The sequence below is a fragment of the Lepus europaeus genome, chromosome 3, assembly GCF_033115175.1.
Source record: "Lepus europaeus isolate LE1 chromosome 3, mLepTim1.pri, whole genome shotgun sequence".
In the NCBI taxonomy this organism is placed as follows: Eukaryota; Metazoa; Chordata; class Mammalia; order Lagomorpha; family Leporidae; genus Lepus; species Lepus europaeus.
Genome location: NC_084829.1, coordinates 34,835,382 through 34,861,612, shown reverse-complemented (window position 1 = coordinate 34,861,612; position 26,231 = coordinate 34,835,382). Strand labels below are relative to the sequence as shown.

At 63.3% G+C, this 26,231-nt stretch overlaps 1 protein-coding gene across 2 annotated transcripts in view; it reads left to right on the top strand.

Moving 5' to 3' along the window:
• GRM4 (glutamate metabotropic receptor 4) overlaps positions 1-22,339 on the top strand; it is an 84,896-nt gene extending 62,557 nt beyond the window's left edge. For both annotated transcript variants that reach the window (XM_062187445.1, XM_062187444.1), the window contains 5 exons: positions 8,440-8,640; positions 8,863-8,999; positions 11,876-12,811; positions 17,612-17,858; positions 22,290-22,339. In XM_062187445.1, coding sequence (XP_062043429.1) covers positions 8,440-8,640; positions 8,863-8,999; positions 11,876-12,811; positions 17,612-17,858; positions 22,290-22,339 — 1,571 coding nt within the window. The remainder of the gene's footprint in view (positions 1-8,439; positions 8,641-8,862; positions 9,000-11,875; positions 12,812-17,611; positions 17,859-22,289) is intronic.
• Positions 22,340-26,231: the final 3,892 nt, after the last annotated feature.

Below are 26,231 nucleotides of genomic sequence, written 5' to 3'. Positions count from 1 at the left end.
CCCGCGGCCCACGGAACATGGCTTGGGAATTAAAGTCATAAACAAGGCGGATGTGGCATCCGTCTTTGTGACAGCACTGCCAGCCAGGTGATGGCTGAGTGCAGGAAAGCCGGGTTTATGAGGAGATGGAAAAAATTTACTGCCTGCTGCTCCCAGGGGCTGGGAGCCCCAGGAGGGAAGGTGGTGCGTGACGGCTGGGGATGTGCAGGGGGGACCAGCGCCAGCCACCTGGTCTGTGCTGACAGCAGTAATAGCTGCGGCCACCAGAACGGCAACAGCCGCGGGTGCTTCTGCAGCATTTATTAATTAATGGCTGAGCTATGCCCTCCTGTTCTGCATTTCTTCTTTGCAACAACCCATTCTGCAGATGAGCAAACCGAGGCACGGAGAGGTTGAGGACATGTGTAAGATCACACAGGTAGTAAGGAACAGAGCTGAGATTTATACCTGGGCCGCGTGGTTCCGAGGTGTCCTGCCCCAGGCCAGCTGAGGTCCCAGCTTGGAGCCTCCTGGCCTCCCCAGCCTGCCTGTGAAGGGTCTTTCCACCACCCCCACCCAGAGGAGCCAAGGCAGCCTCCCTCTTGGGAACGGGAGGGAAGAGCAGGATTTGCGAGCGCTTTCTCTGTGCCAGGCTGGGCCACAGTTAGTGTTAGTGTTGATGTCTTTATTTCCATCTGCTGGCAAAGGAGAGAGGGGAGGGGGAGGGGAGGGGAGTGGAGAGAGAGAGGAGAGGAATTTTCCCTCCTCTGGTTCACCTCCCAAATGCCTGCCAACAGTCAGCGCTGAGCCAGGCTAAAGCCAGGAGCCAAGAACTCTGCTCAGGTCTCCCACTTAGGGGGCAGGGTCTCAAGTTCTTGAGCCATCATCTCCTCCCTCCCAGGCGCATTAGCAGGAAGCTGGCTGGGAAGCTGAGCAGCTGAGACTTGAAATGGCGCCCTGACATGGATGTGGGTGTCGCAAGCGTGGCTCAACCTGCTGTGCCACGAGGCCCCCCCACACCAAGCTCCTCCTCAAACCATTGGCCACGTGGTGGCCACAGGGATTCTGGGCCCTTCCCCTCGATGTTGCGTCTCACTTGTTCTACCTGGAAACAAGCCAGTGTTTGCTAAGATGCTGATGCCAAGCTCTGTGAGCAGGGCAGGCCTGTCCCAGGGAGCCCCCTGCAAAGTGGGAGGCAGTGTGGCCCTGCAGATGGGGTGGGCTGGCGGTCAGTGCTGGGGGCTCCAGAGAAGGCTAGCCGGAGGCTGGAGAGGGCAGAGCCGCTGGGAGTGCTGGGAGGCTGGGCTCTGAAGGTCTCTAGGGAACAGCTTGGCAGGCAGAGGGCAGGGCCCCGAGGGGGCTCGTGCCTGGCAGGTCCGAGGAACAACAAAGAGGCCCATGCAGCTGAAGCTGAGGGGAGGTGGGGGTGGGCGGCTGGTGAGGGTCTGCTCTTTTCTGCAGGATGACACAGAGCCATCGGCGGCTTTGATCCACCTTGGGTTCTAACAGGCTCACTCCAGCTGCCGCCTGGAGAGGAGACAGGGCAGGGGTGGAGTGGGAGATGGCCAGCTGCCAGCCAGGTGAGAGGAGGCGGCTGCTGGAGCAGGGAGGTGGCCGCCGAGGTGGCGAGGAGGGCTGGGGCCCACTGTCCGTGTGCTCTGTGGCTGCAGTTCGGCCTGAATGAGCAGGTGGTAGCGTTGCGGGGCAGCGGGTGGGGGCTGGCCTGGGACCCCTGCAGCTGCTGGGGCTGGCTGGGGGCCAGAGGGGTGGGTGTGGGTAGTGTGAGGTCTGAACACTGAGCCCCAGACTCTGCAACGTTGGGGGCAGGGAGAGGAGCTGAGAAGCAGCGGCCAGGGCACCAGGAGCAACTGGGCAGGGCGTGGGGTCCTGGTGGCGCAGGAAGTGGCGGAGGAAGGGGGCTGGGATGGCTCCTGGGGCTTGGCAGCCGGGGGGGTCTTCAGAGGCCTCCACAAGGGCAGTTTCCGGTGCGGTGGGCCTGGGGGAGGCAGCTGTTGGGGAAGTCCTGCTGGGAACAGGAGCAGAGGAAGGGGATGCCCGCCGGGGAGGACCTCAGCCAGGAGGGAGAGGTGACCGCGTGCGCACGTCGGTATTGCTGGAAGCGGGGAGGGGCCAGGCTGAGTGGTGGGCGTTGCTGGCAGGGCCACAGGCAGCCCCTCTGTATTTGACTGTGACTTTGGCCCCCAGAGCTGTCCCCTTTCAGCCCCCAGCGCCGTCCTCTCCTGTCTGGGGAAGAATGCTGGCCTGCAACCAGGGAGCAGCCGTGGTCTGCATGGCCCAGGCTCTGGCTGCAGGCCCTGGGCCTGTTCTGGCCTCTGCCTTGGGGCTCGCTCTGCTCTCGGACACCAGCCTCAGTTCACAGTCAAGGGCACCAAAGCTCAGACGAGCTGAGCGCCTTGCCTGGGTCGGCCCAGCCGGAGGCTGAATGGGGGTCTCCAGCTGGTGCCAGCAGACCGTGATGCCGTGTCCTGTTTCTCACGCCGGGGTCTGTGAGCCTCGGGGGCTTGCTCTCAGAGTCGGACCCCAGGGACTGCAGGGCGTCCACGAAGAGGTTTGAACTTGGCAATTTCGGCTGTCCGAGCGGGCTGTGTGCCCAGGGCACAGGCGCACCTTCCCTGCCGCTGTGGTCATTCGCCGTCAGGAGTCACGGTCACGGCCAAGACTAAGCCTCTCACGGCAGTGTTGTCAACCTGGGGCTGTATTCCCGGGGCATCTGCCAGAGTTGGTCTCCTGCAGAAGGGGCCTGTGGCTGGCTCGGCGCTCAGGGTACCACGGAGCTCTGGGAGCTGGAGAGTCAAGAGCTGCCCCCAGCCCAGCATCCTCATCCCTGAGACCAGGAGGGAGACCAGGCCGGGTGGGGAAGCAGGTGACTGTGGCCGGCTCAGAATTCCAGCAGGGAGGACCAGCCGTGGCAGCTCAGAGCAAGAGTCAGACTCTGGACACGGGCTTCCCAGCCAAGGACTTCGAGGATGTGGGCAGGACCGGGGGTGTGGTGAGGCCGGCCTCACCATGGGACGTGAGGACCCGGGCTACTGGGGAACGGCTCCAGCCTGGGTGGAGGGAGGTGGCCGGGAGCACAGAGTGGCCCCATCGTCTGCCCCGCTGAGCTGAGCGGGAGCCTGTCTGTGTGCCGCGGGCACCCTGTGCCCATCATATGTAGGCAGCAGATGGGGAGTGTTGGCGCCAGAGCCCACGTGCGCCAGGCTGCAAGCAGGACAGAGGGGTGGCCTCTGCCAGTGGAGTCAGGAAGCCTAAGGGGGACTTTTATGCACGAGACAGGCACGGTGCGGGGGGGGCTTCACTTCTGCGTCCCTCGGAATCCTCCCGGCACCCTGCGAGGTTGGGGTGAGTGTCCTGGAGTCACTTCCGAGGGGCCACGGCCTGCAGCACAGGGCTGGCCCCGGGCCTGGCTGGGAGTCAGGGCCAATGGGCGCCTCTTCAGCCAGCTGTCTTGGGGGACCCTCTGGGCCCACTCCCCGGGAGTTTGCCCAAGGGCCGGAAGCTGGTGTGTGTGTGTGTGTGTGTGTGTGAATGTACTTTATCCGTGTACAGAGATGGTGCTGCCCACAGAGGGCTGTGCTGGGGACCATGGGAATGCACGCTGACTCTCACAGACGCCGCCAGTGCCCGGCCCGGCAGCCAGTGCCCCGAGGGTGGCCCTCGGCCCGAGACTGACGAGCTGGGGTGCTTATGCCCTCGGATGGGACAGCCTTGAGGTGTCCATGGGGACTTCAGAAAGTCCCTGGAAAGTTGGAATTAGAAAGATGCACTGTGATGCCAGACGAACATTTGAAGATTATGTATAGTTTTCTCATACTACGCATTTTTCCTGAACTTTTTGAAGATCTTTGCTGCTGTGCATGGATTGCAACATTTTTTTTTTTTTTTGGCACCAAAATAAACATCTTTGATTCTGCTTTCTGCGAGCTCTGGGAGTCCCTGGTCCTGTGCACGGTCTCCAGGGATGCCCCCTCTGTGTCCCGGCTTCCTGCCCCTGCGGGTGCTCCTTTGTTTCTGGGGTTTCTCAGCCTAGCACAGTGGTGAACCCGAAAGGAGCTGTGTCCTGTTGAACATGCAGCTGCACATACATTGAGCGTGTTTGTGTCCACGCACGTGTGTTGGAGCACGTATGTGGGTGTGGATGTGTTTGCATGCATGGGGGAGTCTCTGCACTTGCTGCTCTCTGTCCCAAGCTGTGGAAATATGTGGGTGGCTAGCTTTGGGCTCCCTGGGGTGGGGACTGCTTGGAGAACACGTGTGTGTGTGTGTGTGTGCGCGCGCTGGCACTCGGTAGGAGTGTGGCTGGCAGGCTGTTGGGGAGAGGTGAGGGGGGAGACGAGGAGGACTCCGATGATTTCAACCTTGAAAACTCATTTCAATTACAATTTACAACCTGCAGACAAAGGCTGCAGCCACTGGAGTAACCACAGCTTCGGGGGTTTTGACGGAGAAAATCCGCCCGCTGGTTCCCTGCCGCTGTCACCCGTGGCTGAGGCCACCGCGTCTCTGCCTCGCTGTGCCCCAGGACACAATTAGGACATCCTCACACTGGGACTGCTGTCACCACCGCCACATGTCTGGGATTTATCTCTTGCAGTAGCTCCCACACATGCAGTGCTGTCTCCTCCAGGAACTGAGGGGGCCCTGCCTGGGCCTGGGGGTCCTGCCCGCCCGTGGGAGGGGACAAGCTGACCCCTTCCCTCTACGGCATCTTTCCCTGGGTAGGTCTGGACAGTTGTGGTCAGAGGTACAGGAGAGGCAGGTCAGGGGCTAGAGGAAGGAGGGGACGGTCACACTGCCCAGCCTGCAGGTACAAGTTGAACCCTTGCTAGGGGCCTGGAGTCGAGGGACCCAGGGGTGCCTCCCTCAGCCCCCTGCAAAGCACAGTGAGAGAGAGAGGCCAGGCAGGCCTGTGTCTCAGAGCTGTGGCAGGTGCAAAACCGGCACCCGAGGGCTGCCAGCACGCGAGGGCTCCCAGCAAGCGACCCAGGGCTGGGGTCACCTGCAGGGGAACCAGGCTTGGGCACAGGATGGACACAGTGTTGGGTGCTCAGGGCCGAGTGTGTTCTCAGTGCACACATGCGACTCTGCTGCCTGCCCTGGTGCCCTGTGCCCTGTGGCCTGTTGCTGCTGCCTCCTGTCAGACAGTGGGAAAGAGACAGGGTTTGAGAGGTGTGTGTGTTGTGTGTTTGTTGTGTACTTGTGTGTGTTGTGTATATATGGAGCGTGCATGTTGTGTGCCTGTTGGATGTGTGTGTATGTGTTGTGTCTATGTGGGCTATGTTGTGAGTATGTGGTGTGTATGTTACATGTGTTGGGTATGTGTGGAGTGTATGTTATGTACTTGGGGTGTGTATGTTATATGTGTGTGGAGGGTGTTGGATATGTGTGCTATGTGTTCTGTGAGGGTGTATATGTGTGGAGTGCATGTGTTGTACGTGTGGGCTGTATGTGTTGTGTATGTGAGGTGTGTACGTGTGTATGGAGAGGGCATGTTGTGTGTGTGTGTAGAGGGCATGTTGTGCGCATGTTGTGTGTGTGTGAATGGAGAGTGCATGTGGTACACATTTGTGTGTGTGTATGTGTGTGGAGGGCACGGTCACGGCCTGGCCATCCTTTCACCAGTCACCCCGCTGAGCCCTGGTTTTCTCTCCAGGCTGGAGGCAAAGGCACAGAGGTGAGGGGGGTTGAGAAGTCCCTGGGAGGCCCTGGCCAACACCACAGCAGCCTGCAGGGGACAGCCTGGAGGGGCGGGGCTCAGGGCTGCCCAGGCCCACAGGACCGCAGAGCCCGTCCCCCAGGAGCCACCGCAGGCCCTTCCCTGGTGAGGACGCTCCCGTGGGGCGCCCGCACTCCAGGGTGGACCTCAGTGAGGACACGTAGCCCTGAGCCCAGTGCCCAGGAATGGCTGCCTCAGCCACACTCGCTGAGGAGGGACCTGGGGAAGCCAGGGGAGGAGAGGCCGAGGCCAACTGTGTCCCCCGAGATGCCTCTGACGTCCCGTGTGTCCTTGGCCTTGGGCGAGGGCTGTGTCCTCTCTGCAGTGGCTGCGCCTTCCCTCCGTCCCTGCTCAATAATTCAGTGCGTGCCCACGTGAGACGAGGGTGTGGTGAGAGCTGCAGCGGAGTCAGGTGGCAGGGCCTGGGCCTCGGGGCAGCGAGGGGGAGCTGGGCCCTGGCTCCAGGAGGGGTGTCCCAGGCCACCTGCCCCAGCCGCCCACGTGGACAGGGGCCTTGGCTGAGGATGTGGGCTGGGGAGGCTGGAGACTGTACTACTGCCTTCTTCCCGCCTGGCCCTTGGCCTGGAAACAGAGCTGCTGTTGGCAAAATGCGGCTTTGCCCTACACCGGGGCCCTGGGGCAGGCGCAGTCTGGGACGGGGCAGGCTGGGTGCCTGGGAGCTCACCCTTTTAGCCGGTATGTTGCGTGGCCTGGGCCCGCCCCCTCCAGGCCCGTTTCTCATCTGTCAGGTAGCATCAGAGCCCTGTCCTCCCCAGCGCTCACTCAGCAGTCTGTGACACCCCCCCTGAGCCAGGTGGCAGGGCCACGTCCTGGGGTGGGGGACGTGACTGTCCTTCCTGGCGTGAGGTGGTGAGCAGAGCGCGGTGGGAGGCAGTGAGGTCCCCGGGCCCTGTCTGCGTCCGAGGTGCTGCAGGCAGGAGGTGGGCACAGAGACCTCTGAGCTCCCAGGGACTCAGGGCTGACCCAGCGCAGCCCGGCCCCCACGCAGGACTGGGCACAGGTGCAGCCGCTCACCCTGCTGTAGGGCCTGCCTCTAACAGGGAGGCCCAGGCCAGGCGTGGGGGCTTTCAAGGGGCCACTTGCTTGTTCTGGCCTGGAGGAAGGCAGCTGGGGGCCGTGCCGTGTGCAGGGCTGTGGCCTTGGGAGGGCTTCCCCATCCCCACACCCGACCATCCTCCTGCCCCGCTCCCCGGGCTGCACTTCCGAGCCCCGCCCCTCCCGTCCGGTCTCCTGCCCACTCCCTCTCTGGCTGGGGTGGCACACAGGCTTGGGGGCCAAAGCACTTGGCTTCAGGTCCTGCTGTGTGCGGGCCTGGCACGTTCCTCGGCTCTTCCATGTTTCAGACTTTGCAATGGGGCTGACTTCTTCCTGGCATTCTCAAGAGGGCAATGAGTTAACAAAGAGCCCAGCACCGTGCCTGGCTCATGGCAGGTGCTCAGTGGAAGTGAGCGGCTCTTATTTACTATCACTGTTGACATTTTATGGGGGCCCAGGCTGGGAAGCCCCCTCCCCCTCCTCTGGAAAGCCTTCCTGGCTTGCTCCAGCCCAGGGACGGCTGTTGCCAGCTCAGAACCGTGGGTGTAATAACCTCTGTACTGAGTGGTTTCTTTTTTCTTTTAGGTTTATTTATTTATTTGAAAGTCAGAGTTACACAGAGAGAGAAGGAGAGGCAGAGAGAGAGAGAGAGAGAGAGAGGTCTTCCATCTGCTGGTTCACCCCCCAATTGGCCGCAACGGCTGGAGCTGCGCCGATCCAAAGCCAGGAACCAGGAGTTTCTTCCAGGTCTCCTACACGGGTGCAGGGGCCCAAGGACTTGGGCCATCTTCTACTGCTTTCCCAGGCCATAGCAGGAAGTTGGATTGGAAGTAGAGCAGCTGGGACTCGAACCGGCGCCCACATGGGATGCCGGCACTGCAGGCAGCGGCTTTACCCACTACGCCACAGCGCCGGCCCTCTGGTGGTTTCTGTACTTACCTTGCCTGAGCCTCACAGTGATCTGTCCTGCTTTCTCTTTGAGATTACGAGTCCTCTTGTTTCTAACAGGGAGCTGGCACAGGGTCCCAGAGCAGAGGCTGGTGGGCACGGGGAGGGAAGGAGGGTGGGAGGCCAGGGCCCCAGGGCTGTGGTTTACTGTGAGTGGGCGCTGGGGCCGGGTACCCTATTTTGCTGAGCTCACTCACCCTCCATACCGGGAGGGTTGTCATGGGGTGGGGGCGGGGAGAAGTAGGCGGGATGATAGTGATTGGCGTCTGGGATGTCTGGCATAGGCAGGTACACTCGGAAGGGGGTGATACCCAATGGTGGGGGCATTTGGAAGCCAATCTCTCAGCCCCCCAGGCCTCAGCTCAGTGCAGGCAGTGTCCTCTGGCTGGAAGTGGCCGCCTATGGGTGAGCTGTGTTAGGGGCGCCACCACGGCCACTGGCAGACCTGGCCCATCTGGCTGTTTCTCAGCTGTGAGGTGGGGTGGCTGCTCCGTGCATTACCCCAGGCTGGCTGGGGGAGAGCAGCAGGTGCCGCAGCCACAGGAGATTCCCCAGCTCACTGCTCTTGGAGGATGACAGGTGACAGAGGGGCCTGCCCTGGCCGCTCTGGGGCCTCAGTGGGGGGATGTGGCCGTGAGTGGCGCAGTGACAAGGGGTGAACATCAGCAGCCTGTCCCCCGGGGTGGTGGGGCAAGCTGCACCGGGTCCTGTCGTTGCAGACCGAGAGCGCATCGGGCAGGACTCGGCGTACGAGCAGGAGGGCAAGGTGCAGTTTGTGATCGACGCTGTGTACGCCATGGGCCACGCGCTGCACGCCATGCACCGTGACCTGTGTCCCGGCCACGTGGGGCTCTGCCCGCGCATGGACCCCGTGGACGGCACCCAGCTGCTTAAGTACATCCGAAACGTCAACTTCTCAGGTGGGAGCGTGGTGCTGGGCACTGCCTGACCCTGGGTGTCCTGGGTCAGGCAGCCAGGGGAAGGAGTCCTGGGGCTCTGGGGGGGGGTCTCTAGAGGTTTCCCAGAGTGAAACCTCCCGAGATGCCCCATGGGGGCCTCCCCGGAGGTGTCCCCGCCCTGAGCTCACTGTCTTCCCTGCCTCTGGGTAAAGGCTCAGCCGAGACCCCCACCCACCCTGATAGGCATTGCAGGAAACCCCGTGACCTTCAATGAGAACGGTGATGCCCCCGGGCGCTACGACATCTACCAGTACCAGCTGCGCAACGGCTCGGCCGAGTACAAGGTCATCGGCTCCTGGACCGACCACCTGCACCTCAGAGTAAGCAGGAGGGCGGGCGGAGAGTCGCCTGTGCCATCCCAACCCCTGGGCCAGGGGCCGCTGTCTGGAACCCTACCCGGGGGCTTCCTCCCCGGGGCCCCTCACTCCGAAGCAGAACGGGGCAGCGGTGTTGTGCTGCCCATTCCAGGCCCTGCCCGCTCTCCCAGCCTGGGGCCTGCTGCCTCCTGTGTGGCGCGTGCGGGGCTTTGGATAGATGAAGTCACACTGGAGGTGTGACTCAAAGGCTGGGTGGGGGTGGGGAGGGCAGGTGCGTGGTGGGGTGAGGGGGAGGCTGCTGGAGATGAGGACACAGTCTTTGGGCACGGGTGAGGCAGGGGGCTTGGTGGCATTGGCTACGGGGCAGGGAGCATCAGCGAGCTCCTGGGCCCCGTGGAACTGCTCTGGAAGGTGGTCGTTCTGGCTCCCCCAGAGGAGGAGCTGGGCTCCCTTTCTGGCCTCCTGTCTCCCCAGCAGGGTAGGGTCGTTGGACAGGAAGTGCCCAGGGACTTGGCCTGTACTCTCGAGGGTGGAGGGCTGAGCCGTGCTCGGGGCGGGCCAGCTTGGCCGGCCGGAGACTCAGAGTCTCTTCAACCCGCCTCGGGGATCCCGGGGGAGTTGTGGGCTGTCCCCGCTGACTCTCTTCCTGCAGAGCTCTGTCTGCGCTGACCTCAGTCCTGACAGGTGTGCGAGATAGGAGGCGGGCTAGGACAGCCAGCCCTCGGGGGTAGAGGGGCTTTTCTAAGGCCACACAGCGTGGCAGCCACGGAGCCCGGGCCTGTCATGAGTGGAAGGAGATGGAACAGGGCAGGCGGGGACACTCGGCAGGGGGTGGCACCCAGTGGTGGGGGTGGGGCTGGTTTTGGAGCAATGGGAGAAGGTGGGCCAGTGACTCATTCACTGGTAGCCACAGCAGCGAACCTTCCTGAGCCCCTGCTGGGGGACATAGATCTTGCAGATGTGGTCACGAAGGTGGCAGGGATGGAGGGTGTGTGGGCAGCAGTGGGCTCCTCCCCTGAAGTCCCCTTCCCCAGGGGGTACTAGGCTCCTCCTCCCAGCAGGACCTTTGTGGCCCCGCCCACGACCCCCTCTGACCCTGGGCGGGACCTCAGCCATCACTCTGTCCCCTCTGCTTCCTTGAGTGGCTTGGTTTGGGCCGGGCTGTGAGGGCCACGGACAAGGCAAGGCCCTGGGGGCGGGGGAGAGTGGCCTGTCACCTGCCACGGTCACTGTTCCAGCTTCCGCAGAGGTTGTCCGGGCCTCTGCCCTGTGCCAGTCCTGTGCTAGAGCCAGGGAGAGGACCATGGAGCCCCTTCCGGGCGAGCTGCGGGTCTCCTGAAGTGCACAAACGCCCCCTTGGTTGTGATTTCCAAATGGAAGTGACCCTAGTTACAAAAGGCCCCCTGCTTCCTGCCTGCCTGTGCGGCGTCAGAGGGGGACAGAGGCCCAGGAAGGCCAGGGTCAAGGGCACAGAGCTGGCAACAGCTGTGACCCCACTCACTGGAGCCAGAGTTCCCTCAGCGTCCACCATCACCCTGAGTCCTCTGGGGCACTCAGCTGCAGGCACAGGGGCCGCAGGACACCGCCTGGTCTTGTTCTGCCCTGGCTGCTTGGGTTAATGCTCACAGCCACTGGACAGCTTCTTGAGTTTGTTTGTTTTTTAAGATTTCATTTATTTATTATTTATTTGAGAGAGAGTTATAGACAGAGAGAGAGGTCTTCCATCCACTGGTTCACTCCTCAAATGGCCACAACAGCCAGAGCTGAGCTGATCCAAAGCCAGGAGCCAGGAGCTTCTTCCAGGTCTCCCATGCCCGTGCAGGGGCCCAACCATTTGGGCTATCTTCTATTGCTTTTCCTGGGCTGCAGCAGAGAGCTGGATTGGAAGAGGAGCAGCCGGGACTAGAACCAGCACCCGTTTGGGATGCCAGCGCCACAGGCGGAGGATTAACCTACTGTGCCAGAGCACCGTCCCCCCCCCCCCCTTTTAATTCCCACTTTGCCCTGAGGCCATCTTTAGATCTACACCCTGCCCCACACCCTCCTTCCCTCCGCTCTGACGGCCGTTCTGCAGGAGTGGGTGCCCGGCACCTGGCGCCGGTCTGGTGAACTCTTGCTGCATGTAGAACGGAGGCTGGGAGTGTGGCTCCTGGGCGTAGTCTGCTCCCGTAGCCCGTGGCCTGCAGCTCCTCTGGGCCTCCTGCTTGCTTGCTTTCCAGAGTATCTTGTAACGGATTCAGGAGGGCGTGACAGTCCTCCTATGGCCCCTTTGCTCACAGCCCTTGAGTCTTAAGAGCTGTGAGTAGCACTGATTTAGAGCAAGATGGAAAGAAATGCCAGCCCCTGGGCACACGTTAATATCCGCTGATTAAACTGGAGTTCGTCCCCTCCGCTGAGCGCACTCCCCGTGCTCCGTGGTGGAGCCGTATGTAGGGCAGGGAAGCCGGCCCAGATCGCCCTGGGGAGGGGGTCTCGGTGTCGCGCGGGCTGGGGTGAGGCCAGAAACTGCATTTCCTGGCAGCTGCTGGGCTTTGTGGCTGCTGGTGAGTTGCCAGGCCCTGGGGGCTGGGAGTGGGGACTGCAGGCAGTCACCGTTGCTGCTTTCCGGGCTGAGTTCCTCCGTGAGTGTGGAGAGCTCTGGATTCAGCCAGGAGTCCTCCCGGGTCAGCAGTGTTCCGGCCACGCTGTAGTAGGTGGGGTGGTGATGGTGGCTGAAATCCAGCCATTGGATTCGGGAAGCCCTGGTGGGGTCGGACTGTTAAAAGGCACCCACCTGGCTGACTCAGGTGTGGGGCGCAGGGGCATTGCGCGGTGAGGGGGAGGGTCCAGGCCCTGGGCGCCCCGTCCTGAGGCCTGCTCCGCGGTGCTGTCGTTGCCAGATAGAGCGGATGCACTGGCCGGGGAGCGGGCAGCAGCTGCCCCGCTCCATCTGTAGCCTGCCCTGCCAGCCGGGCGAGCGGAAGAAGACGGTGAAGGGCATGCCGTGCTGCTGGCACTGCGAGCCCTGCACGGGCTACCAGTACCAGGTGGACCGCTACACCTGTAAGACGTGCCCCTACGACATGCGGCCCACCGAGAACCGCACGGGCTGCCGGCCCATCCCCATCATCAAACTCGAGTGGGACTCGCCCTGGGCCGTGCTGCCCCTCTTCCTGGCCGTGGTGGGCATCGCCGCCACGCTGTTCGTGGTGGTCACCTTCGTGCGCTACAATGACACGCCCATCGTCAAGGCCTCCGGCCGCGAGCTGAGCTACGTGCTGCTGGCGGGCATCTTCCTGTGCTACGCCACCACCTTCCTCATGATCGCCGAGCCGGACCTGGGGACCTGCTCGCTGCGCCGGATCTTCCTGGGGCTGGGCATGAGCATCAGCTACGCGGCCCTGCTCACCAAGACCAACCGCATCTACCGCATCTTCGAGCAGGGCAAGCGGTCGGTGAGCGCCCCGCGCTTCATCAGCCCCGCCTCGCAGCTGGCCATCACCTTCAGCCTCATCTCCCTGCAGCTGCTGGGCATCTGCGTGTGGTTCGTGGTGGACCCCTCGCATTCGGTGGTGGACTTCCAGGACCAGCGGACGCTCGATCCCCGCTTCGCCCGGGGCGTGCTCAAGTGCGACATCTCCGACCTGTCGCTCATCTGCCTGCTGGGCTACAGCATGCTGCTCATGGTCACGTGCACCGTGTACGCCATCAAGACGCGGGGTGTGCCCGAGACCTTCAACGAGGCCAAGCCCATCGGCTTCACCATGTACACCACCTGCATCGTCTGGCTTGCCTTCATCCCCATCTTCTTCGGCACCTCGCAGTCGGCTGACAAGGTGAGCATGCTGACCTGGAGCCTGGCTGTGCCAGCCTAGGGGCCTTCTGTTCTCGCCTGCCTGTGGATCCTAGCGGCCTGACCCCTGAGCATCCTGTGGACCCTGCCCACACCCAGTGCTGGCACTGCAGGCAGGGTGACCTGCAGTCGGAGGCATCCTGGGGGCCCTGAGACCCCTACGCCTGGTCCCAGCTCTGTCTGTGTCTACCTGTGGGCTCTGGCCAAGCCGCTGGCCTTCCCCTGCCTCAGCTCCTCTGTCTGTCGCTTGGGGCTCAGGCCCTGGCTGCGGGGGCAGAGCAGGGCTACGTTCAGGTGGTCCTGGGGCTCCTGGACATGGGGTGCAGCTGAAGCGGGGAGGAGGGGGCAGGGCGGGGCGCCCCGCACATGTCCCAGTGCAGCTGTCTGGGGGCCCGGCAGTGAGCAGGGAGAACTCCCCGGGGGTGTGTGGTCCGCAGGGAGCCACGAATGGGGGCCTGTCAGGTGCTGGACGCAGTAGCTGCCATCCCCACTTCCACAAGAGAGAGCAGTGACTTGCCCAAGGTCACACGGCCAGTAGGTGGCACAGCTGGACTTGTCCCTGCTGCACCGAAGGAGCCACCACCTGCAGCCCACACTGGCCCTCCCCGGTGCCCCCACCTCTGTTCCAGCAGCTCATCCTGGGCAGCTGCCGTGTCCTCCGCTCTGCATCCCACATCTCATGGGCCCAGCCCGGGGAGGTCTGTGGGGCGTCTTCCGGGGGTGGCCTGGGGCCCAGGGTGCTCCAAAAGCAGACCTTGGGGCTGGCGGGGACTGGCCTGGGTGCTGAGGCCCAGCCTGGCCATACTCCTGAGCCCAGCAACCGCTGCACCCAGCCCCTTGCTGAGCGCGGGTCCCTCGGGCGTGGAGTCAGCAGGGGAGGTCTCCACGTCCGGAAGCTTGAAAACCTCGAGGGCCTCCCAGTCTGAGGGCGGGTAAGCCCCTGCCCTCTGGCTGTGGGCACCCTGCTCCCGGATGGGGACCCTGTCATCCCAGGGCATCAGCCCTGCTCAGCCCACGCCCTGTCCAGGCGGCGCCCCGCCCCGCCCTCCCTGTCCGTCTCCAGCTCCACTGCACAGATTCTGAGCTGAGCTACTGAGATGGTCTTCAGAGGCGCTCGACGGGGCAGGGCTGCGGCCACACAGCGCCTGCACCAGCTCTGCCCGGGGCCCTGTGGGACGTGGGACGTGGGACACATCCCCCTCTAGGCCTCCTAATGGGGTGGGGGTGGAGGAGATGAACTCGGAACCCCCACACTGGCAGCCAGGGAGCCGTCAGTGCCGGAGACACGCGGAAGCTCCTGGGCACCCAGGGCAGGCTGCAGGCCCGGCTGTTGCGGCGGTGGGAGGGGGGCTGGTGCCACCCTCAGGAGTGCTACTGGGGCCTAGAAGCTTGTGTGTGGGTTTTTGGGTATGAGGGTACTTAAAGACGCTCATGGGCCAAGATAATTGAAAGTATGAGTTTATTTTGATGTAAAAAAATGTTCTTGAAATCTATGGCTTTTTCATAATAGTTCCCCCACATATTATAGAAAAATTGTCTAAAGAAACATTTATCTATTTATTTAAAGGCAGAGCAACAGAAGTTGGGGGAGGGGAGAGAGCGAGAGATCTTCTAACTGCTAGTTCACTCTCCAAATGCCTAAACATCTAGGGCTGGGCCAGGCTGAAGCCAGGAGCCTGGAACTCCATCCGGGTCTCACATGTGGTTTGGCAGGGACCCAAGCACTTGGGCCATCTTCTGCTGCTTTCCCAGGTGCGTCAGCAGGTAGCTGGGCTGGAGGTGGAGCAGTGCTCCAACGTGGGATCCTGGTGTCACAAGTGGTGGCTTAACTTGCTGCGCCACAATGCTGGCCCCGCCAAAAATGTTTTGCACCAAAATAAACTCCTACCTTTAATTCCGCTTTCCACAAGCTGCCCCAAGTACCCTGTATGTGCATGTTCGGCAGTGGATGGGCGGGGTGTGTGCACACTGAGTGGGGCGGTGTGGCTGTGCACACCTGGGTGAATGCAGGTTTTCGCGTGTGCCGGTAGCTGTGTGCGTGTGCGTGTGCGTGCGTGTGCGTGAGCGTCTGTGCGTGTGTGTGCGTGTGTGTGCGTATGTGCGCGCAGGCGTGGCCGGGAATGCAGACACTCACGTGCAGTCAGGTGTGTGTGCGTGAGCACGTGCCGTTGCGCACGCTCAGCTGTGCCGCGTCCCCCAGGGCGCAGGCGCCGGCGCAGAGTGAAGCTGTCTGTGCCGCTCTGGTGAGCAGGCGGATGGATTTCCAAGCATTAGCCGGATTTCCGGGGCTTAACACTGCAGCCATTAGGCCTTACCCTGAGCCGTCCTGAGCAGGCTGCTCCACCACGCGGGGTTAGTGCTCAGCCAGGCTTGGGCGGGACCAGGGTGTGGGGAAGCTCCGGGTTCCGGTAGACTCTGCAGATCTCAGCCCACCGGGGCGGCCAGGCAGAAGCACAGAGCAGCTCCACGGGGTCCCTGGCCCCCTGTAGCCGCCAGCGCAGGAAGCTGCTTGTCTGTACTCAGGGCTGCCCCGTGTGCCCCATGCCACCCGTTAAAGCCAGCTCTGCCCACCTCCTTCACTCATCGCTGCTGTGGCCAATGCCAGGTTCTTCCCAGAAGGAAGCTGGGGGCGGGCAGCCCTACTTCTGCTGTGCACAAGGCCTACCCCTAGTGGGGGTGGTGGTGGTGGTGGCTCCAGGAGCCCCCAGCACCCATGCTGGGCGAGGAGAGCCTCGGCAGCTGGGGCAGCTTGGCTCAGGTTTGACCTGTTGGTAGTGCTTTTGTGTCGTTAGCAGAAAGCCCACATTGTACACAGCACCAGTGACCACCCTCCTGCAGCCCTAGGGCTGGCCGCATCCTTTGCAGGCCGGTAGGGCAGTGCCCCTGGTTCAAGTGCAATTCAGGGTTCAAGATGGCGGCGGCAGGTCCATTAAGCCAAGCATGGGGGCCCTTCCAAGCCCCACACCCCCCTTTGTGGCAGCTCAGGCTGCATGCCCAGGAAGCCGGCTCCGCCTGTGCTGACAGTGGGGGCCCAGCACCCCACAGCAGGCCCCTGACTCCTAACACAGAACTTGTGCCCTGCAGGCCCACCCCACCCATCAGGGCTTGCATCCCTCAGCCAATGCTGGGTGGGTGCGTGGCACTCCTGCCCCTTCAGCAGGACCTCTGACCTGGAGCACAGCCTCTAGACCCATGAGCCCCCGGTGTGCAGGGAGACACAGCTGCTGCCCTCGGGAGCCCAGAGCAGGGAGACATACCATCCCCAGGGAGTGCCTGGTGCGCGGTGAGGCCCTGGCTGACAAACTCACTGTCCCTTTGCGCAGTGTTTCCTCCATGTCTGTTGGGAAACTCGAGCTCTCCTCCTGCCCCGGCCAGCAGCGCCCCCACTGGCCCACCTCGACGTTCCCGGCCTGTGGTGGGAGTGTGGGCTGTGTGTGTGGACTGGGGCACGTCTGCTGTGTCCCAAGAAGTGCGTGCTCCCCGGGGCACTGTGTGACGTTTCCCCCAACAGTGGCAGCGGCCGCTCCACACTCCTGGGCAGCCTGGCTCCGGAGCCATGTGTGATCTGGGCCGTGCTGGCCCCGAGGCTGGGCAGTGAGCATCCTCGGCTCCTTGGCTTGGGGGCGTCGTGGCTGCCCGGCCGTGCCCATTTCTCTTCACTTTGAGCCCAGCACCTGCAGCACTCAGAGCAGGTTTCCTGTGGCCTCTGTCTGTGCTCGGGGAACCTCATGGTTTGGGAGCGGCAGGGACAATCATCCCATCTCATTGATGGAAAAACTGAGGCCTGGAGAGGAGGGAGGCTCCCTCTCCCAAAGGGAGGAAACCCAGGGAGGAGAAGGCTGGAAGGCCTTGCAGGCCCTGGAGGGGGAATAGGAGAAGGAAAGACCTGGCCCTTACCACCCTCAGGGGCTATTGGACGTGGCCAGAGCCCCTTGTCCTGCACTGGGGGCTGGTGCCGGAAGCAAAGGGTATGATGGGGAGGGGGTCCAGGAGGGCTTCTTGGAGGGGATGGCACACCAGCCACACCCTAGGGGAGGGGCCTCAGGCCCAGGAACATCAGATCAGGAAGCAGAGCGGCCCCCGTGCCCAGACTTGGGTGGCATGGCTTGGGTTTCTCCTGGCTCCTCCCTGGGAAGAAGGGCGGCTGGGCCGGGAAGACTGGAGGGAGGGAGGTGGCGGGAGGGGAATCCCAGGGGTGGGGGCAGGAATTGCCTGGCCGAGCCTGGAAGGATGGATTATCCGACACCCAGATTAATGGGCTTTCGTTTTGCTAAACATCTGTCACCGTTAGCGCTGGCGAGTGAGCGTGAAATGAGCTTTGACTGCGCTGCCGCCGCCCGATCCTGCCGGGCACCGTGGGTCCCATGCCAAGGGTCCTCTTTGAACCGGGGGGCACGTGGGAGCCAGTCATGGTGCAGGGAGGCGGCCTGGCCCCAGGGGACCGTGGCACCCACAGGTGCCCCTCCCACCCTCCGCCCCGTGCTGGGGGCTGCTCCCTGGCACCTGCCTCCCCCTAGATAGCACCTAGCAGGTGCCGGATGTATTTGCCCCATTTGGTGAGCCCTGGGGTAAGTACTACAGTTGTCACACCCGTGTTACGAGGGGGCAGTTTGTTCGCACAGCACCCGCATCTGAATCCAAGAATCCTGGTCTAAATCCGAGCTTCATAGCACCACTCCTGCCTGAAGCCAGCGGGACGCAGGGCGGGGTGCTGGGCAGGGTCAGGTCCCTGCCCCGCTGGGGCGGAGCCAGGCTGACGCCCCTCCCCTCGGCCCGCCCCCAGCTGTACATCCAGACCACGACGCTGACGGTCTCCGTGAGCCTGAGCGCCTCGGTGTCCCTGGGAATGCTCTACATGCCCAAGGTCTACATCATCCTCTTCCACCCGGAGCAGAACGTGCCCAAGCGCAAGCGCAGCCTCAAAGCCGTCGTCACCGCTGCCACCATGTCCAACAAGTTCACGCAGAAGGGCGGCTTCCGGCCCAACGGCGAGGCCAAGTCGGAGCTCTGCGAGAACCTGGAGGCCCCGGGTGAGTGCCTGGCTCCCCCCCCCCCCCCCCCCCCCGTGCTGGGCACCACCCAGCTCCTCCTGGAGTGGCCCCCTGCCATGCCCCAGCCCCAACCCTGTTCGCTGGGGAGTGTGGGAGAGCGCCGGGGCTGCCCTGTCCCACCTGGTTGGGCAGGTGCTGTGACACATTGAGCCCTCGGCCTGGGGCCCACAGCTCAGACCTTTCAGTGCCTCTGGGAGAAGGAGTTCCATTGGAGGGGGAGGGTCACCTGGGAGGGTGGCCCTGGTGCCAGAGCAGTTGTAACACTCAACTTGGCTTTGTCTGGCAGCCCCCTAGCAGGGCCCCGAGAGATGGGGACCCAGAACGTGGGCCTGCCCGGGACGGGTGAGTGAGGGTGTAGGGCAGGGCAGAGGGACCTCCAAGGGCAGCCGTGTCCTCAGGGGGTGTCAGGAGACCTCAGAGAGGGGCCGGGAGAGGAGGCAGGGCCCCTGGCGTCGGAGGGGCACCTGGGACGGCCCTGGGTGGCCCAGGTGCCTCTAGGGCCAGTTCAGGGATGTGTCTAGAAGGGAGCAGGGCCGCTGTCCTCAACAATTCCCCTTTTCCTCCTGAGCCCGCCCCGTGTGTGTGTGTATGGGGGGGCATGTGGCAGAGGGGACAGAGGGGTGGGATGAGAGGCACAGGTGGTCGTGAGGGGTCCTGAGCCTCGCTGCGTGCCAGGCCTGCCGCCTTAAGTCTGATGCCATCTGCGTGACACCCACCAGGCTCAGAAAGAGGCGAGAGACTCACCTGGCTCACAGAGCCAGCAGGTGGCAGGGCCACCGTGGCCCGGCTGTCCCCACTGCTGCCTCTACTTCCAGACAGGCGGAGCCGCTGCCACCCCCCCCAGGAGCCTCAGGGCCCCCTCTGGCTGCTCTGGTATGAGGGGTGCCAAGGGGCTGCTGTGGTCACCCCAGAGCCACTGGAGCTGGGGACTCCCTCCCTGCAGCCCCGGAAGTGGCCTGCGAGGTTTAAGTGCTGATTCCTGCTACCTCCCCCCCTCTGCCAACGTCTTGGGGGTTCCCGTTGGTGGGGGGAGGGTGGAGAGCACCCCTCTCCCCAGGAGAGCTGTAGAACCTGCTGGGAGGTAGCACTCAGCTTCCTCCTATGGTGCTGGGAAGGCCCAGCGCCCAGCTCCAGGGAGGAGCCCTCACCCTGGTGTGTGTGTGCAGGGGCGGCACCTCGGGGAGCATCTTCCTCCCACGTGCCGAGAGGAGGGTAACGGAAGGAGGCAGGTGCTTGCGGCTGCCACACGGACAGCTCACTTCCTAGAGCTCCCCTCCCTGCTTACATCAATCCTAGAAAACCAGGATGGGGGGTGAAGTCTGCCCCAGCAGAGGCCCAGAGAGGGTGAGCGGCTCTGCCGGGCTCACACAGCAAGGTGGGGCTCACTGCAGAGTGGGGAAGGGGCGGGAATGCTCATAGCATGGCCCGCTCTGGCCTGGTACACCTGCCTGGGTGTCCAGATACCCCAGGGAAGCGCATGCCAGGGCCTTCGTGTCCTGTGTGGGGAGCTGCATGCCCCTGCTCCCCGAGACAGATCCTTCCCTCCCGGGTCGCACTCCCCCAAGGCCCCACTGTGTGCTGGGTGGGAGCGGCCCTCCGGAGAGCTGCTGGGCACTGGCGTTCGCGCCTGACCCCACGGGGGCATTCTCAGAGGGACCATGGGGGCAGGGTCTTCACTGAGACGTGGTCCCCTCTGTCCTGCCCAGGCCGAGAAGGAGGGGTGTGGGGATGCAGGGCCGGGACAGCAGCCCTTGTCCCCCCCATCTCTGCTCAGTGACGGCGGGGGCCGCGAGGGTGCCGCCATGTGAGTCATCTGGGGACAGCAGCCCCCGGGGGATGCGCCTGGGAGGAGCGGGAGGTGTCACTCCCGTGGAGCAGGGACATTTTTCACTCTGTCACTGGCAGGCCACGTATCTTTAAATAAACAACCGAATAAATAATTTAGAGGTCTGATTGCCAGCAGATTGGGTGCGGAGACACCAGGCGACAAATGAGGCCTGTCAGCCCGTGTGTCGCTGCCCAGCCAGCCGGGACTGAGCCAGCAGTGAGGGCTGGGTGCGGCGGCGGTGGTGGTGGTGGTGGTGGTGGGGTCCCTCCGGCCACAGCCCTGGCGCCTGCCCTCATAGTGAGCGTGCCCCGGAGCGGCCCTGGCCTGGCCTGGCCTGGCCTCTTGCAGGTGTCTCCACTTGCTGCCACTGTGGCCCCGTGCCGCCATCTGCAGGGCTGAGAGAGTGTTTTCCTTGGCCGGGAGCCAGCTGAGGGCTTGTTACCCTGCTGTGTTGCACAGGAGGGCACAAGGTCCCCAGGGCTGCAGGAGGGTCCATGTGTGGGAAGGGCCACTGGGCAGGTGCGAGGTGAGGGCAGGCCTCCCGCCTCCCGGCTGGCTGAGGCTCTTCCTCTGAGCCTCCGCATGGATTTGTGGGGGGCCTGAAGACTCATTGCCCCCATTTTCCAGGCCGTAAGACTGAGGTCCCGCTGTAGGCCTTGGGCCCCTGGCTTGCCCCTGCCGGCCCCTGGGGCCAAGGCCACTGTCAGGCCTGCGTGTTCTCACGGTCAGCGCTGCTGCTGCCGCCGCTGAGCTGGGCTGAGCCCGGAGCTGCTGAAGGGTTTTACAGGTTTGGAACGTTGCTTTTATCGGCTCACCAGGAGGTGATGGGGCCCTGGGGAGCTGATTCTCACCAGCCCGGCCTGCAGGCAGGCAGGCGTGCACGCGCAGAGCTGCTGTGTCCTTTGCTGACTGTGGGGAAATGGGGACGGAGGTGCTGGGGGCCGTGGGGAGCTACTCGGGAGGAGTCTAAGCCATGGGGCCTCCCTGCCTCGTGTTCTAGGCAGGGAAACTGAGGCCCCGCAGACGGGAAGGAGGTGCCGAGACCACGGAGGGAACATGGGGCCGCCCTTCTATGAGAATCCGGGCTCCAGGAGCCCTCCAGGGCGCTGTCTGCGTGTGGCCGACCCCCAGCAATCCCTGACACCCTGGGACACCTAGGCCGAGGTCTGGTCCTCCCGCCCTCTCGAGTACCTGGCACCCCGGGTCTGTGGGTCGTTTTAGGGACCGCCCGTAAGGCAGCCTGCTGTCTCCTTGTTCGTTTAGACATCATGGCCCCGTTTCCTGTCCAGCAGGCACCTAAACCTGGATTGTTCATCCTCTGAATGTTTCTGTGGACAGGGGGCCCAGAGCCTCCGAGGGCCGGCTCTCTTCCCAGCTCTTCCTTTGGTCCAACTGAGCTCTGATCCTTGTGTCTCCCCACGGTGCGCCCTGCTGCTCTCCCCGTGCCCGGCAGTGTCCCCTGACCGTGCTGTGACAAAGAGCCCCCAGAACGGAGCAGACAGGTGCTGGTTGCTGTCTGACACAGCGATTCGCAGCAGACGGGCAGCTGTGGGGCCCAGGTGCCTTCTGTCTTGTTGCTCTGTTGGCTCCCAGAGTCGGCTGCCCGTGGAAAGAAGAGGAGAGGAAGCACGGGGAAGACGCCTTATTCTAATCCAAGGGCACGGCAGTCATTCACGCTGGGCTCCACGGAGCTGCAGGGGAGAGGAGGCAGGGCGTGCTGCTGCACCGGCGCAGTCACCTGGGCGACAGCTTGCAGGCCACCACACTGCGGCCCCGCCCCCTCCAGGCTGGAAGCCCCTCCTGAGTGTGCCGGCCACGCCCCCTATGCCAACAGGACCCTGAAGGGGTCCAGACTGGCCTCTGGTCACTCAGCACCCCAGACCCCAACCCTGGCAGGAGCCGAAGAAACCGAGTCTGGCCAGGCTCTGCCCCTCTGCCTGTCCAGGGCGGAGCTTCCTGGGCCCCCTCACTAGGCTGCTGTGAAGTTTGCGCCAGTGGCCAGGGGACACTCGTGCGGTCCTTAAGAACCAACACTGTCACCCAGGGGAACTGGCCCTGGCCTGGGCCTGGTAAGGGAGCAGTGGCCAGGAACTGGGGGATGGCCGGACATGTCAGGCAGCCCCAGCTGTGGAGTGAGGAGGGCCAGAGCGGCAGGTGCAGGTGGGAGGGGCTCCAGACTAGGACTGAGCCACAGGAGCAGGTGGGACGGGCTCCGGACTAGGAGCGGGGCGGTGCCGGGAGAGGCAAAGGCAGGGGCCCTGGCGGTGAACATGCCAGCCCTGCTTTGTTCTGGCCCAGCAAGGCCCCTCCGATTCCCTGACCGATTTCCTGCGTCCGTTCCCCACTCCCTCCCTGCCACCATCCCAGCGTGTTCTTTGCGTGTGCTCTTCCACACTGCGTGCTGCTGAGCTTCCGGAAGACCATGTAGCATAGCACGTGGAGGACCGGGATGACAGGAGACGCTGGGGGATGCTGATGCTTGGCCCAGGAGCCCGGGCTGGGTGTAGGACAGTGGGGTGGGGAGGATGGTGTGGAAAGGCCCGTCCCTGACTCCTGGCTACCCCTGGTCTCTCCCCTTCCAGCGCTGGCCACCAAACAGACCTACGTCACCTACAGCAACCATGCAATCTAGCCAGGCCGCCGGAACCGAGCAGCAGGAGCGACTGTGGCCTCTGTGGACAGTGCGCCGGGCCAGGGCTGCTCCCGAGGGCCCAGCTGATGTCCCGCCTGCCCGTGGGTGCCCACGGACGTGGCCTGGTGCTGAGGACAGCCGAGCCCCCCGGCCGCCACTGCTGGGCAGCCTGGGCAAGCCAAGTGGGCGACAGGACGAGGACGAGGGGCCGGGGCAGCTCGGGCCGCTGCAAGGACCTGCGTCTTGGACCGCTGCCCCTCCTGGCTCGGGTCATGGCGCCCCAGCAGCGCTGGCTCTCTCTGCCTCTGTCCCTGTTAGCCCTGTTGGTCACCTTCTCAGTCGGGCTCCATCCCTGTCTTTGCATTCTCTTACCTCTTTGTGTGTGTGTTTTTTTTTAATCTGCGTCTCCACCTGTCTGGGTTCTCGGTGTTTCTATGTCCTGCCCCTTTCTGCCCTTGCCTCAGCCTCCTCGCTCCATGCACCCTCCCGCCCCTCCTGCCGCTCTCTTGGGATCCACCCCGTGTACCTTCTCTCATGCATTTTTCTTTCCCATCCTCTGTGACTTCATTTTTGTCCAGCCTTGGCTCCTGTCTTCCCGCCGCACCCTGCCCGGTTCACCGAATCTTACTTGTTGCAAAAGCAAAAAAAAAAAAAAAAAAAAAAAGAGGAAAAAAAAATCAAAACACAAAAAAGCCAAAACAAAAACAAATCTTGAGTGTGTTGCAAAGTGCCGCGTCCTCCGGTGGCCTCTGTGTGTGTCCCTGTGGCCCGCAGCCTGCCCGCCCGCCTGCCCGCCTGCCCCTCCTGCCGCCGACATGGAGTTCAGTGCCTGGGTGTCTGGTGATGGTTCCTGATGACAATGTGTAGAGCATGATTGTTTTTATACCAAGAACATTTCTAATAAAAATAAACTCATGGTTTTGCACCCGGGCTCCACGTCCACTGGGGGTTCAGCCTGCAGCCGGAGGGTGATGGAACCAGGGAGGGCGTGGGGGCTGCTGGAGGCGGCTCCCCCGGGCTTGGGGGTCTGCTGCTCCTTGGGGGAGGCCTTGGGCAGGGAGGGACCAGGTTTTCCAGGAAGGGGTCCAGGATACTGGGGAACATCGTGGAAATCAGAAGTTGGTGGTCCCCGAATTAAGGAGGCTGCTCTGTCCCCCGCCTTGCACCTAGGAAGGGTGCCAGTCCAGGTCCAGCCTTCCTCTCTTCCTTGGGCCGTCTCTGGGTGCAGGGCCTAAGAGGACGTGTGCCTGTGCTGGTGAGCCCCGTGTGGCAGGTGTGTCCCTGTGGCACAGGTGCCTCCACGTGCGTGCTTGCTTGTCGTGTGTCTGCGGGCCCGTCTGCTTGGCGCCAGTGGGTGCGAGCCCACATTGCGCCCACGTCACGAGGCCGCCTGTCCCAGGCAGTGGCAAGTGTGGGAACATGTGCTCCCGCGTGCGCTACAGCTGGCCGCCTTGGCAGGTTGGGAGGCAGAGGGCGGGGAGCTGCTCCGGGGCTGGGCTCTGCCAGGGGGTAAATTATAGAGCCCGCAGCGACACAATGAGGCCACAGGCGGCAGCTGGAGCCCCTACTGCGTGTGTGTGTGCCGAGCCTCCCCCTCCTGCCCCGCCCCTGCCCTGCCCCCAGGTCCTCCACGCAACCCTCCCCCGCAAACGGCTGACAGTGGTGTGGGGCATGGTGGCACGGGACAGGTAGCGGTGAGGCTGGATATGGGGCAGGCTGGGACAGGATCCTGGCTGGTGCCAGGGCCAGGAGTTAGCGTCCCCTTGACCAGTCCCTCTTACCCCTGGGGCAGGGGAGGCCTCACCTGTGCTCTGGAAATGGGCCTTGCTGGGGGTCTCTGTACTCAGCAGCTCCTCGTTCAGGGAAGGGGGAGGGGAGCCTCTTACTCTTCGTCCTGGTCCCTAAGGACGATGCTGGTCCCCAAGACCTCCACACACAGCCAGAACCTAATCAGGGACCAAGGGCGTGTGCCAGAAGCTAGCAGGTTTTTTGTGTGTGTGTGGGGGGGGGGTAGGAGGATGTACAGACATGCACCTCTCCGCTTGGGGGATTCTCTGTACCCCCAAGCCTGGCGCGTTGCCCCTCCCTGGCCACGCCCCTCTAGATGACTGATGCTCTGTGGCCAGCCCAAGGACAGGTAGGGGGCCTGGCCTGGAGCCTAGGTAGGGTTTGGGGCTCAGCCTTGGCCTTGCCCAGATGCCCCCCATACCTGTGTGTCTCTATCTGGGTTCCGGGGGAGACACCCTTTCTCTCGAGGGGACAGTGCCTCTTCGGAGTTAGGAGCAGCAGGGTCTCTCTCCTGCTGGGCTGGGAGGGGACATCCATTGCAGGAGCTGGGGCAGGCTGGGACAGGCCCCTGGCAACCCCAGGTCGTGGCTGCTGCAGCCTGCCTTGGGCTGGTGGGAGGGCTTCTGAGGGGTGGGGAGTGGCCAGGCCCTATCAGTGGGGAGAAACCAAGCCTTGGGGAGCCAGTGTGGGTAGAGATGCTGAGCAACCTGAAGGCGGGTGGTCTCTGGCTGGGCTGGGAGCTCTGTGGGCCTAGCCGGGGTCCTGTCCACCAGGCACCCTCTAGCCAACCTCCCCAGAGTGATGGATGGGTGCTGGGAAGCTGTGTGCTGGCCTGGTGGGCTGGGTGTGCCGCCAGACCTGGGGGCTTAGGAAGCCAAGAGGGAGAGACAGTGCCACGCCTGGGCTGCTGCCTGCCCGAGCTGGACACACAGGGAGACCCCTTTCAGGAGAAGCGGGGGTTGCAGGCCCCTTTCAGCTCAGGTGGCATGCCTCTGAGTTCCACCGTCGCCCTCTCTGCCCCTGTCACCCTGGAGGCCCAGTGGGACAGAGGCGCAGAGCCAGGCCCGAGGAGACCCCTGTCCATGCCATGCCAGCCGCCCCGGCACCGCCTCACCTCCAGGCCCACGGGAGGAAAACGCTGGTCCTGCGGGAGCTGAGACCCTCTTCCCAGCGCCGTCTCACTGGGTCCTGTGGCTGCCTCCTCCCCCTCCACCCCGAGTTCCCATTCAGCACTGAGCGCAGGGAGCCTGAGGCTTTGCCCTGGCATGGAGGCCTCTCTCCGCCCTCCTGCCTGTCCTGCGCCACCCTGGCCAGCCCACGGTGCTGGCCCTGGCACTCTGAGCCTCGCAAGGCCTGGGCCTGTCCTGCAGCTGCCATCCCCCGGCACTGAATGGTACGCGGTGCCAAAATCTCACTTCAGTTGGCAAAAGCAGCAATTAGCATCTAATGAGGCTTCTTGCTTTATTTTTAGGTAACCTCCGAGGCCCTGCCTCTGTAATTCAGCCCGCCATTGCTCGGTGGATAATTAAAGCATGTCACCATAATTTGCCTTTTTTTTTTTATAAAGCCCTGTAATTATGTTTGTATTGCCAAGTGGGGTGGGGGGAGAAGAGGGGAGGAAAAACAGAGAGAGGCGGGGTAGGAGGGACAGGACAGGGGGCTTGACTCCGCCCCTGCTGGCCTGGCTCCTCCCCTTGTCCTAGAGACCCTTCCTGGTGTGGCTACTGGGTGGGGGTGGGGGGAGCTGCCTAACCTGCAGGCTCCGCCCCTTCGCACTCCTCCCTGCGGCCTCCCCAGCTCCTTCCCTGTCCCCTTTAAGCCCAGCCTCAGTTTGCTCTCCCGTGGCCAGTGGGCAGGGGAGGTGGAGCTGAAACCAGAGCAGGGGAGTTCGTGCTGTTCCCCCTCCTGGAACAGACCTGGGAAATTTCCATAATGAAAAATAAATCAAACTCCACTGCCAGGAGGGGTCTGCCTCTGCTCTCTTTCTAACTACGTGGTGAAGGGCTGTCCCGGAGCCAGCTCACGTGGTTCAGGGGAGTCCACTGCCCCAGAATACCTCCCCCGCTGCTGCTTCGGTGCCTGCAGTTCTGTGGCTAAAGCCTTA